The 13338-nt window shown below is 36.0% G+C and overlaps 1 protein-coding gene across 3 annotated transcripts in view; it reads left to right on the top strand.

Moving 5' to 3' along the window:
- The window catches only part of LOC145694385 (beta-1,3-glucosyltransferase), a 275902-nt gene that overhangs the window by 249678 nt on the left and 12886 nt on the right, over positions 1-13338 (top strand). For all 3 annotated transcript variants that reach the window (XM_081770560.1, XM_081770559.1, XM_081770558.1), the window contains exons 8-9: positions 3994-4129; positions 9747-9897. In XM_081770560.1, coding sequence (XP_081626686.1) covers positions 3994-4129; positions 9747-9897 — 287 coding nt within the window. The remainder of the gene's footprint in view (positions 1-3993; positions 4130-9746; positions 9898-13338) is intronic.

Consider the following 13338-nt stretch of genomic DNA (forward strand, 5'->3'; position numbering starts at 1 on the left):
GGGCCGCGGTGGCTCAGTAGTAGAGCGTTCACCTCTGGTGCTTGGGGTCCCGGGTTCGATCCCAGCCCCCGCCAAGTGATCTTTGTGGTGGACAAACACCGTGTGTGTGGGTTTTCTCTGGGTTCTCCCACTTTCTTCATTCCACCATTTCATGCATTACTCATCATCACCGTCACCTTTAGCCTAACCGGCATAACCGTGGGACGTAAAACAAAAACTTCATTTTTTTAAAATCGATGGTTCGATGGTTTGTATAAATAGCGAAAATGACTTTGGCGTGTAAGACGCGGGTTCGATTCCTACGCTAAGCTATAGAACCATGTCTCATATAGCGTGGGTGCTGAAAGGGGCGCTAAACTCAAATAAAATCCAATCGATAAATGGTTTCGATGTTCGTTGACGTCTTCATCAGTGATTTCTATTCATTTCTAAACGTGTGACATATGATTGGGCTGCTATCTTCGTATGGAACCCTTCTGATAGGAAAAATACATAAAATAAATGAAGTCATCATTTCTCAAACTGTGGTAAACTTCAGAAATTAATGCTATAATGAGAAACTTTAAGGTAATGCTATATTCTCCCTGTTCGTTAAAATAATAAAAAATATCTTTTTTGATAACATTAATTTATTTGTGTGCGTGTTGATAAGAAAATGGCTAAAATGCGTGAAGATTATAAAGTTAACATTATTTGCGTTTTCAGATTCCATTGATGAGCTAGCGAATAATGGAAATTCAAGATGACAATGAGCGAAAAGTTAGGTTTTATATGGATGATTCTTTTTAAAACTACCAAGATTTAAAAAAATAAATAAATAAAAATAAAAAAGTTATCAGCGAACCGTTTGTGTGAGGAAAAGGAAATGTGTATTAAAACTTAACCCCGAAGTTAGATTAAGCCTAAACCAACCTTAGTTTTGGAGAGGGACGTATAATCTACAACTGTGCCAGAGATTACTCTTAACAATTATTCACAACAGAGTATCTTCACATTCAAAAGAATACGTTCCTAAGCTGTGAGTTAGGTTTAAGCGTCTGTACAAAACTAAACATCAACACACTATTTACTCAGGAGAGATTTATTACTCTCTACTTCCACATTCCATATATGAGTATCAGATTCTAATCGTGCTCCAACTAATTCTCATATAGTCATATTAACATAAGAAAGATACAGATTCCACTACATGAGAGAACATACGAGATTCCATCAGTCCTAATCCATCTAAAATTGATTTCGATTCTCCATGATTAGTTTACACAGTATATATCCAAGTAACCAATATTGTAAATAGAGGCATGTGCCAGTTTTCCGTAACGTTGTGTGTCCGAAGCCTTGTAGCACTCATTTCCACCAATGTGAGGACCATGTAAAGATGGATATTGAGATAGGTGTTGTTTCGGGTGAATTAGAAGGATAAAAATCCAGTGGCAGGCTTTTTATTTCGGTCACGTGACGTTTCATGTTTCTTAACTCATAACTGCCCGAATTAATTTTTTCCTGATTTTATAATATTTTCAGTTATGTTTGTTCCATATGATCGTAGTATATGTGAAAATAACGAAATGTTTGTTGTTATTGTTGTAATGTGTCACTGTGAGCCGTGTCACAAACTTCCACACACAAAATCTCCCAGGCATAAAAAGTTATCCCTATTTGTGTGTCCATATGGACACGCTGGGAAGTTATGGGTTAATCCATAAAGTTAGTTTTGCTTTCTCACATGTACATTGTTGAATTTATTCCTCCGTTTCTAGAGCTCCTTCGTGGCTGTATGAATAGCGAAAATGACTTTGGCGTGTAAGACGCGGGTTCGATTCCCACGCTAAGCTATAGAACCATGTCTCATATAGCGTGGGTGCTGAAAGGGGCGCTAAACTCAAATAAAACCCAATCCTCCGCCTCTATTTCAACTCCCGGGCTGTGTTTTCCCATGTTTTTTTCCTTCTTTTGGAACCGCTTTTCCGCCCAGTCTAATGAAATAAGCAACTAAACGGTCTGATGTTCTTTATTCTTCCCACGTTTACCTTTTCTGTAATCTCGGGAGATTTTTTTGACAATCGGAATCCTTCAAGTTTATTTTGGTAGAGTCTTTATTTGTGTGTAGTCTAGAACAGTGGTTCTCAATCCATTTTAACTGACGACACGTTCAGGACACGGCGACACACTTGCTCGATATTTTTATTATAAATAATAACAATATCTATTATAATAGTGAAACCAGTTAGTTTTTATAATTACTCTATATAAGACTGAGCATTACCGTATTTCTACCGCTGGAGGTGTTGACTGTCTCGATTTTTAAATTAAATTCTTCATGATTTTTAAATTCTTAAATTTCCCGACACACCTTAGGGGACTGCGTGACACACCAGTGTGTCGCGACACATCAGTTGAGAACCACTGATCTAGAATAGCGTTTCTCAACCTTTTCTCAAGTGAGAACCATTTTTATTAATCAGGTGTTCTGCGAAGCACAATAATTTTGTTCTCTTCGAAAGTAAATTTAGTGCATTTATGTATTTTTATCTTTTGAGCATATGTTAAATACGCATATAATTGTACTTTAAAAGTAGTATTCATTAAAATTAATTTTATATTAGTGTTAATACAAGAAAACATACTACAGGGTGTTTATCGGTCACGAAAGTAATAAAAAAGTCACGAAATTAGAAAACGGTCATGAAAGTCAAGAAAAAGTCACGAAATTTAGCTTTTGGGTCACGATTTTCTTTTTATTTGTGCAAAGATAAGTATAGACTGGAAAATTTTGTTCTATAAAATGTCAAACTTTACCACCAAAAATGTTTATGGTCGGTTTCAGGTGCTACCAAATCGCAAGCAAAACACCCTTCTATCGCATACATGAAAATTCGATCCAATTCGCACCCAAATTTGCTCTTGAGAATGTTACTAAATTTTATGGTTTGGGAAAGAAAGGGTCACGAAATTTCATTTTGGAATTTTAGTAGACATCCTGTACTAGTTTCTTTTAATAATTGAAGGCTTTTAAGAATATTTTATAGATCGTTACTACATTTCATAAAATGTCAGTCCACGGGGAAAGTGAATGACAGTTGCTTATGTAAGAGCCTATCCGGTTTGCCGTAAGGACCAGACTGTGTCACGTGGTCAGGTCAAAAGTCACGTTGCGTGCTAAATCGAGTCTGGAGATTCCAAATCAAGATGTAAGATATTTCAAGCACCTAACCTCAGCGTTACCTGCGGGGCACCCTGGGCAATTCGCAGAAGATACATATACTTTATCATTATTATTGATTTTACTGAAACAACTTGACTTTTGACAATGTTCTATCCATGCTTACCGTATGTGCTATACATCATTTTTAAGCTCTTCATTATGTCTGTAATAAGCTTTCAATCAGCCATCTTCTTATTATAGTTTTGGAGATATGTGGACGAATTGCATTTTTTTTTTTTTTTTTTAATTGATTTTCCATTGACTTTAATGTTCTTGTTTCGTGATTTTTTACTATGTTCCATCCATTTTAGGACAATTTGATTTTGGAATATAGAATCTACATAGTCTCTTCTACATTTGAGCTGAATTTCAGCTATCTCCCTTTTTTGGTTTTTGAGATAAGTGAAGGAATTATTTGTTTTTCATTGATTTTCCACTGACATTTATGTTAGTGTTTCGTGCTTTTCGACTTTGTTCCGTCCATGTTTTGCTTTTAGAACACAGAATTTGTACAGTTTCTTCTACATTTGAGTCGAACTTCAGCCATTTCCCCCCAAAGTCTGTTCACATCATTAACACCAGATAGATTCTTTTCAAACTCCGTATGAGATTCTCAGCTATATGTAATACGCAATTCACGTGAAATCTTTCTTCTTTGTGGACTATAACCACAAATGTGTGATTATCTAGAATGTGCTTCAATAAATAGTATTTAAAATATCAAAGTGTATTTACCACCAAGGGATATAATATCGACAGTTTTACAATCTGCTGCTTTTAAATTTCAGGATACTCCTGTACCAAAAGAGCATATATTTTTTGCTGTCAAGACTTGTGGTAAATTTCATAGAGACAGGGTACCTGTTGTGAAGAAAACATGGGCCAAATATGCTCAGAATATCAAATTTTTCAGTGATGAAGAAGGTAAGGGTTATTCTTGTGATGTTTCAAAATTATAGAAAAAAATTAAATATAAGATTTTGCCATTATGTGTTTTAGCCAAAATCTTAATTTGTGTAATAAATATAGACAAAAGGGCTAGTACTTACCGCAGTAGTGCCCCCCCCTTATGTCCATGACGCACCCCCCAATTGTCTATCCGTAGGTGTTCTTCCATGAAAAAATCTTCTTTTCGATTAATTTTTACACCCCCTCAAACATATTTATATAGATTTTTAACCCCCCAAATATTTCAATGACGCAGTTTGCGTCATAGCCCCCCCCCCCCTTTGTGGGCACCCCTGCTTACCGAAAAAGAAAAAGGCTTCTTCTAAGTAGCGCTTTCGGAACACACTGTTTCCATCTTCAGGCTAGAAACAATTCGAAGAGGTTTTAAAACATGGGGAGAAATATAGATAGATAAAAAAAATGGTTAAAATGGATTTAAAATATTTATATAATACTTTCTCACATTTATACCATCATGATTAGCCTTTTTGTCTATATTTATTTTAAATAGTATCACTGCTCACAGTATTGCGATATCTTAACTTCTATGTTCGTCTTGTTCAAATGAAATGGTAGGAACTCTTTAAGTCGCGCATATATATATACAGTGAAACCTCTACTAACGGACACCTCTATAAAGCGGACACCTCCCATAACGGGCATATTTTGTAATCCCCAAACACTGTAATAGGAAAAAACATATTTGCAAACCTCTCTAAAGCGGACACTCTCTAGTACGGACACGGACAGTCTTTCTTGTCTTTTATAGGTATTATTTACCTCCTTATTACGGACACTTTCTCTAGAAACAGGTTGGAAAGTGCACTAAAAATACACTTTTAGTAATCCATACGTATGTCACCAAGGAAGAACATGTGGATGTGACAACATTTTGCCTCCTCAACTGTCTGTTCAGCAACCCAGAGGAAGGGTCTCTGTTTCACAACACCCTCATATGCTTTACTTGCATTCCACTCCCACCCAACCTGCTTCAGAAACAAAAGTGATTGACCAGTTGCCCACTGTTTGGAATGACACATCATTCTATTGTCCCGCTGGAATCTCTAACCAAACAGAAGACACGTTTGGTGTTTTTGACCACGGGTACGCATATTGTCTTTAAAAAAAAAAAAAAAAAAAAAAAAAAAAAAAAAAAAAAGGTCATTGCTGGACTGCAATTAAGTCACAAATTAAAGCAACACACCAAAAACGTAGTAAGTAGCAATAAGTGTAAAGTGCAGAAAACTATAACATCTTATCCCCATGTTGTGCCTCGAATTGGATGGCGCAAGATAATGCAGGTATAGTAACATTTTGGTAATATTCATAAACACGTGATTCATGCAAAAATATTTTTTTTCTAATTACATATTACCTTGTTTATTATTTTACGTAAGAGAGTATTGAAACCTCTCTAAGGCGGACACCTCTCTATAGCGGACAACTTTTGATTCCCCACGGCTGTCCGCTTTAGAGAGGTTTAGAGAAATAATTAATGAAACTGAATCATTATGGAAGAATTGGTGGAATGAGAATGGGGGATGTAACGGAAGAAACTCGATACGGTATTATCCACCGTAAAATCACATGGCTTGTGATCGAGTCGGAGTTAGTCTTGCACAAAGGTGATATTCAAGTTTGATTTACTCGTGGGGTAGCAGTGTTGTTCTGCATGCATTCTGGCGACTGTAAACTCAAGAAGACAATCAATCAATACATCGAAAATATTAAAATTTAGAATATTTAGAGAAATGTGGATAGCCTGTAATCAGAAATTAGAAGATCAATCTTACAATGCCTAGAGCTGTAAAGTGTACATTAGAACATTCTTCAATAGTTTATGCATCTTTTGGGTTCAACAATGTCAGTACTTAGGATTTTATTTTGCCTAAACTCATATTTAATCACATTACTGTATACCAAATTGCTAAGAGGCTTCAAAAACTTATTTTTCGCAGTCTATAGCTCTGGAAGAAGGCGGTGTTCAACATATGCTTACTATGCCCGATGTTAGAAGCACTTCTCAAAGTTTGATGGTATTACTTTCTCACAGATATATCAGATGTATTCAGAAAGTATCAAACTTTATTTTTTCCCGCATAAACCAATGAGGTGCGGGAGTCTTCAGTATAAATGTAGAGTGGACACTCATGCCAAGTCCTGAATATTTTCTCACCCTCAGAAGCGTCAATCGCTGGCAGTCAGCCAACGAGGGAAGACGTGTGGTAAGCGGTCGTCGGATGTTTTTTTATTTATTTATTTATTTATTTATTTATTTATTTTTGTAACTTGAACAGCGATATTGCATCAAGTTTTGCTAAAAGCTTGGCGATACGTAAGCTGAAACCATTCAATCCGATCGGTACATTCAATTTTGAACAAGAATTTGGGCATGAGGAGAGTGTTCGCGAAATTTGGTTCAGGCTTTCATCGCCAAACACAACATTCCTGTGTGTCATCAGGCTCCCTATTCAATTAACATAGCTCCTTGTGACTTTTGGTTATTTCCCAAGCTGAAAATGCCACTAAAAGAACCTGATTTGAGTCAAGAGAAAACATAATGCGAAATACGACGGCATGCTTGCTCACCATTTCAAAAGTATTTAGAATAATGGCGGGAGCGCGTGTGTGCATTAGAGGTCTGCACGGGCTCGCGGGCTTAGGCCCGACCCGGCCCGTGGGTTGGAATCGGACCTACAAAGCATACATCACTTCGGGCTGTAAATTTTTAAATATACAACAGCATTTCTCGGCTTTTTCGGGCCTAACTTTGTAAATATACTGTACAACGATATTATCGGACCGTTCTTTCCGGAGAACTTTCTGAAGCACATCTAAATTTGTAACTTGAGACGTTTACACTAAAAATCTGATTATCATTGTGCAATTGAGAGTAAAGCTGTGTAGTGGAGAGAAAAACTAAAAGTAACAGAAGTAAACATGCTTAGCTTATCTGTGAGTAAAAGTCTGAGGATTAAGAGTGTGGATTCCATTCTTTTTCTTCACGGCAATCGACAATGACTGCTTTGAGGACTATCTGAGTGAGCCCAGCACACATCCATTTGCATACGAATTTGCACACATTGACATTTTGTTTTAAGTATTTTGAAGTATTCATGTTTCTATTTCATGAGAATTTATATACGTGAAATGAAACAATTAGTTTAACGTCCCACAATTATGCACCGAGGCTAAGCGAGACTAAATTTATATAAATGATCATTTTCTTTAGAGAATGCATATAGTTAGTGAGTGTAAACGATATCCTTTATTTCGTTATTCTCTCTGAATCATGTAAGCTTTTAAAATCTAAAATTAAACCGTTAATTGTTGTAAATAAAAGTACAATTTTGCTTTAATTATTAAGTTTCTGTAATTCGGGCTCATTTGATTATCACACGAGCTCCGTATCTAAAGGCTAAAACATATTTCGGACTCAGGTCGGGCCTCACGTTATAAATTCACAGGCCGGGCCGGGCCCAGACTAAAAATTCCGGCCCGTGCAGACCTCTAGTGTGCATTACCAAGGAGACTACTTTGAAGGGAATTAGTATTTCATATTTCCAAATCAATAAATGTATTTTTGCCAACGAAAGGTTCGATAATTTTTGAACATACCTCGTATATATCATTTCCAATGAATAGTAAAACTGTCACAAACACAAGTACATGAACAAAAACTACATAAGATTGCGCAGAACGCTACTATCAGACAACTTAAATAAAAAATAAAATATTACCAAAGAAAAAGCTCATTGTTACTAATCTGTTACAGTTTCAGCAAAATATTTTTGCCTTCATCAGACACACTATAAAAGTGCAGTTTATAGATTCCAGAAAATGAGAGGTCACTTCTAACAACAACAAAATTCTTCCTTCCATTTTTAGAGTCACATATATTTACGTACAGACCTCAACTTATAATTAGAATCAAATTGTCACTTTTTAATAGTTAAGATTTTAACAAGTGAAAGTTAGAACCTAATTGAAAGGTAATATATATATATCCTATAAAGGTATTATGTATAGATAATATATTTATTTATTTTTCTATTTCAAAGTGTATTAAGAAAGTACAAGAAGACAAGACAACGTAACTGTGTGTCTAATTAAAAGTTAAGATTTTAAAAAGTGAAAATCTGTACCTAATTATAAGTTGAAGTCATACACAACAATTAAAAATTTATAATTGTAAAAATGAAAAGAAGAATTTTATTGGTTGTTAGAAGTGACCTTCTCTCATTTTGTGATCTACTTAAGCTGTAACCGTAGATTGTACTTTCATAATGTGTCTAATGAAGGGTGTTATATATTGCCGAAACTGGAACCCAAATTAGTAATAATGTTTGCCTTGCTGAGTGTTTATTTTTAATTAAGTTATAGATAGTTCCAAAGTTGGAATAAGCAGCATTTAGGGTAAAGAAGCAGGAATTAAAGAAATAACAAAGACAATAGTATTGATTGAGAAGCATATAGATCGGCGCCACATTGGTGAACAAAACCACGTGATTATGGTTTTAAAATACGGAAGAAAATCTTATGTGGCTATATTCTTTATGAACCTTTTCGCATTAAGAGACCGACATACTAAAAAATAATACAAAATTTACCCTTTTTCTTTTGCTTGTTTTTCATAAGGGAAAGGAAATAATGAAATGCATCTTACCACAATTATAGATAATGTTATTCTCCAACAGAAAGCATGAGCCTGAAGAATTTTCAGTGTTGTCATCCGCAGAAATTACAGTGCTGCTAGAATAACATTTTCCCCTCAAATCTAAGTTAAGGAAGCGACTAGAGGAACGAACTCAACTGCATTTGATTACTTATCATGTTGTTTTGGTATCCTGTCAACTACTTTTTAAATAGCGTTCTTATTTAATTTTAATAACTGTATGTTAAAACTATTTTGTTTAAATTACAAACTAAATACAATTATTATTTAAAAAGTAGTTCACAGGATGCCAAGACAACATGATATGTAATCAAACGCAGTTGAGTTCGTTCCTCTAATCTCTGCCTTAACTTAGATTTTGTGAGAATTGTTATTCTGGTAACACTGTAATTTCTATGGATGGCAACACTGAAGATTCTTGGGGTTCATATTTTTTGTTGTAGAATAACATTATCTATAATCGTGGTAAGTTGCATTTCATTATCTCCGTTCACTTGGGGCCGCGGTGGCTCAGTGGTAGAGCGTTCACCTCTGGTGCTTGGGGTCCCGGGTTCGATCCCAGCCCCCGCCAAGTGAACTTTGTGGTGAACGAACACCGTGTGCGTGGGTTTCCTCGGGGTTCTCCCGTTTCCTCCCACTTTCTTCATTCCACCATTTCATTCATTTCTCATAATCACCGTCTCCTTTAGCCTAACCGGCATAACTGTGGGACGTAAAACTCAAAAATTTCATTTCATTTTTCTCCGTTCACTTATGGATAAACGGGCAAAAGAAAAATGGTAAATTTTGTATTATTTTTAGTATGTCAGACTCTTAACATGAAACGTTTTCTCCAGATTATTTTCAATAAAATGAACTAAAACGTATCACTTAAATAATATTTATTTAAATATAATTTTATTTGACTTTACTTTCCAGATCCCTCCATTCCTACTGTAAATCTCGGAGTGCCAAATACAGATCGAGGTCACTGTGGGAAAACTTTCGCCATTTTGAAATATTTTGCTTCGCAGGAAGAATACGCCGATGTTACCTGGCTTGTAATAACAGATGATGACACAATTCTCAGGTAAAAACAGTTTTTATACTTGATTATTTATTGGGAAATTAAGTTACTAAATTAAAATTGAACTTAAAATTGATAATTAATGTAAGAAGGGCTATTTGATTAAATCATAAAATTATACGTTTTTATATACAAGAGTCGTTCAAGGTTGACCGGGACTTTTATTTCTTCTGAGAAAACAGATAGAACAAAAATCACCAAACTATGTCAACTTTTCAAAGTATTCTCTGTGCACGTCGAGGCACCGTTGCCATCGTTGTGGCAGCTCTCTGATTCTTTTGGCGTAGAAAGGAACTTGGTTGTTGTGGCCACTGGAGGACATCGTTCCGCAGTGCTTCATCTGTCTGTCACCATGCTGCTTCTTTTGGTCTCTGGGGTTGAATTTTGCAAACATGTTTCATCACACGTGATGATGGATTGCAACAATTCATCACCTTCGCCTCGAAACCGTTTAAGAAGCTATTCACAGACGTCATGCGTGTCCACATCTGATCAATGTCAGCTGGCGGGAAACCCACCTTGCACAGATTTTGCAGAAGCGTAAGTGGTCGTGAATGATTGTCTCAACACTCCCGACACTGATATTCACCTCGACAACAATATCCCGCACTGTTACTCGCCGGTTCTCAAGAATCATTTGCTCAACACTTGCGGTATTCGCTGGTGTGACTGCAGTCGGGCGGATGTGTCAATGCACTTCATTTGTTACCAGCTCCCGTCTTTCGCGAAACTGTTCACACCATTCGTACACTCTTGTCCGTGACATCGTTTGTTCACCATACTGTGCGTGCAATCTTTTGAAAATCTCAGCTGGTTTAACTTTCTCCTTCACAAGGAATTTGATTACACACCGCTTCCCCACAGCCACAGACACATTGCTTGCCGCCATGTTCGCTACAGCTGCTGCGCATGCGCCAAATACGTCATGCCGGGCGCTAGTTACTCGAAAAGGAATACATTACGTCATCCGTAATTTTCATCATGATCCGGCTATTCATCGATTATTTACGTGCGAAAATCCCGTGAATGACCCTTGTAGTAATTAGGCTGGAGCTTTTTACATACAAACGGAAAATGAACGTGCTAATCTTTTATTAATTATGAAGAAAATAATAAATTGTGGTAAAAAAAAAAATACAGAAAAAGGAACTCACTTTGCATCTGGTGCTTTTGTATCCCTTTTAAAACTTCATATTTCTGTATTTCGGCCCGCGCTGAGGCCATGGTCGCAAACACACTTACCGCAAACTAGAGGAAATTACTGAGACATATTGTAATTTTTAGTCCGTACTTCGAACCCCAGGTATTCAAGCAGCACTAAAATACGAGGGTCATCCAGAAAGTAAAGAACGTATTGGAATGGTTAAATAAAAGCAAAAAGATATCAGCACAAAACTTTATTTACAAAACCACAGGGCCTTACTGTACTTTTCTATGTAATCGCCATAATTGTCAAGACACTTGTTAGAATGTGTGATCAGTTTTTCAATGCCGATTGCTCATCTTGCGTCGAAAATTTGAGCTAGGCTGTCACTCATCATTTGCGAACTGTTTTCCACCCAAAAATTCTTGAAGTTTCGGTAATAAGTGAAAGTCACGCGGTGCAAAGTCAGGGTTGTAAGCAGGATGATTATAGATTCAGTTCTTCCGTAACGTGTGATGGCCTTCCACTCCGATTTCCATCATGTACGCTGGTCGTTCCTTAATTAAACATAATACACCATTTTCTTACTAATCACTCGTTGATTGCACTATCACCATCAACATTCTTTATTTGCTTATTGTGGCAGCAAGCAGAAATAAAACTACAACGCTGAAGGAGTCAATAACCCCTAACGTTTTTTTTTTTTTATTTCTTCTGTAACTTACAACTTTTATTTATTTATTTATTTATTTTCGAATTCTGTGACCTTTCCTAAAATTTTATGCTCTTTACATGGAATTATTTCAAAATTAATAATATTAGCTTGTTTAATCCCTAAGGATTTTCGCTGCTGTTATATGTCAAAAGCGATACAATTTGTGTAGCAGACCTATTTTGTAAAAGTGTCTGCAGTTCAATACAGTATATAGATTTTTTTTAAAATTTCCATTGTCAATAATGAAAATAAAAAAAAAATATATATATATCCTTCCTAACTATATATAAGACTACATGAACTGACATAAATTAAAGGGGTACTTCCGGTTGACGTGGAAAGTTGAAGTTTGGCATGATTGTAGCTTTCCGGGACTAACCGACAGGAAAATTACCAAAAATGAATATTTTTTAATTTTTAGGTGGTCTAAAGGGGAGATGAAGAAATTTCCCATGTTATTTAAATGGGTCTATAATCTCATCTTTTAGGTACTTGGAATTAGAATAAACCTCAAATTCGGTATGCTTGTACGTTTTCGTTAGCATTACCTAAGTAAATCACTAAAAATAAAAATTTCCAGATTTAGAGTAGTTTTATGGGAACTGAAAAATCTTCCCCATGTTATTTATATGGGACATCTTTTACACCAAAAAATAGTGGACACTTCCTGTACGACTACAATTATTAAATTTAACATGATTGTAGCATTTCGGGACTAACCGACAGAAAAATTGCCGAAAGTGAATATTTTTAATTTTTAGGGGGCTCTAAAGGGGAGATGAAGAAATTCCTCATGTTATTTAAATGGCTTTTTTTTTTTTTTTTTAAACTTATAATCTCCCATATTTTACGTACTTGGAATTGGAATACAAACTTGAAATTCAGTATGCTTGTACGTTTACGTTAGCGCTCGCTAAGTAAATCAGAAAAATAAAAAAAATCCAACTTTTGAGTGGTTTTATGGTGAACTGAAAAATCTTTCCCGTGATTTTTACATGGGACACCTTTTACACCGCAAAATGTTTAAGGACTTCCGGCAGGATTAGAACAATGAAATTTGGCATGATTATAGCCTTCCGACACTAACCCACAGGAAAATTACGAAAAGTGAATATTTTTCATATTTAAGGGGTATAAAGGGGGGTGAAGAAATTCTCGTGTTATTTAAATGGGCGTTTTCTTGGGATACAAAATCTTATCTTTTAGAAAGTTGAAATAGGAAAAGAAACTTGAAATTCGCTAGAATTGTGGGTTTAAGAGGTGTGAGGCCGTAGACCGAGCAAAGGCGGGGGTGTGGAAGTGAAGCCTCCAGCTGGGCAAATTCAAGAAATATGAAGAGCAAATGCACGAAATTCAATGTTGATGCAAAGGCTGATACATAAGATATGCGAGGCCGTAGGCTGAGCGAATTCGGGATCTAGGGGCAGAGGCCCCAGCTAGGCAAAGGCTAGTCACAAAATGATGAAGCTGTTTTTGTTCCCTTCGTCAGCAATGATACTGAAATAAACCTTGAAAGATACAAATATTTGCTGAAAAGAGTCCCATAAATTAGCCACAGAGGAGGGGGGTTGGTTTTGCAATTCCC

The sequence above is a fragment of the Thermobia domestica genome, chromosome 9 (genome assembly GCF_964235325.1).
Source record: "Thermobia domestica chromosome 9, izTheDome1.hap1.1, whole genome shotgun sequence".
Lineage (NCBI taxonomy): Eukaryota > Metazoa > Arthropoda > Insecta > Zygentoma > Lepismatidae > Thermobia > Thermobia domestica.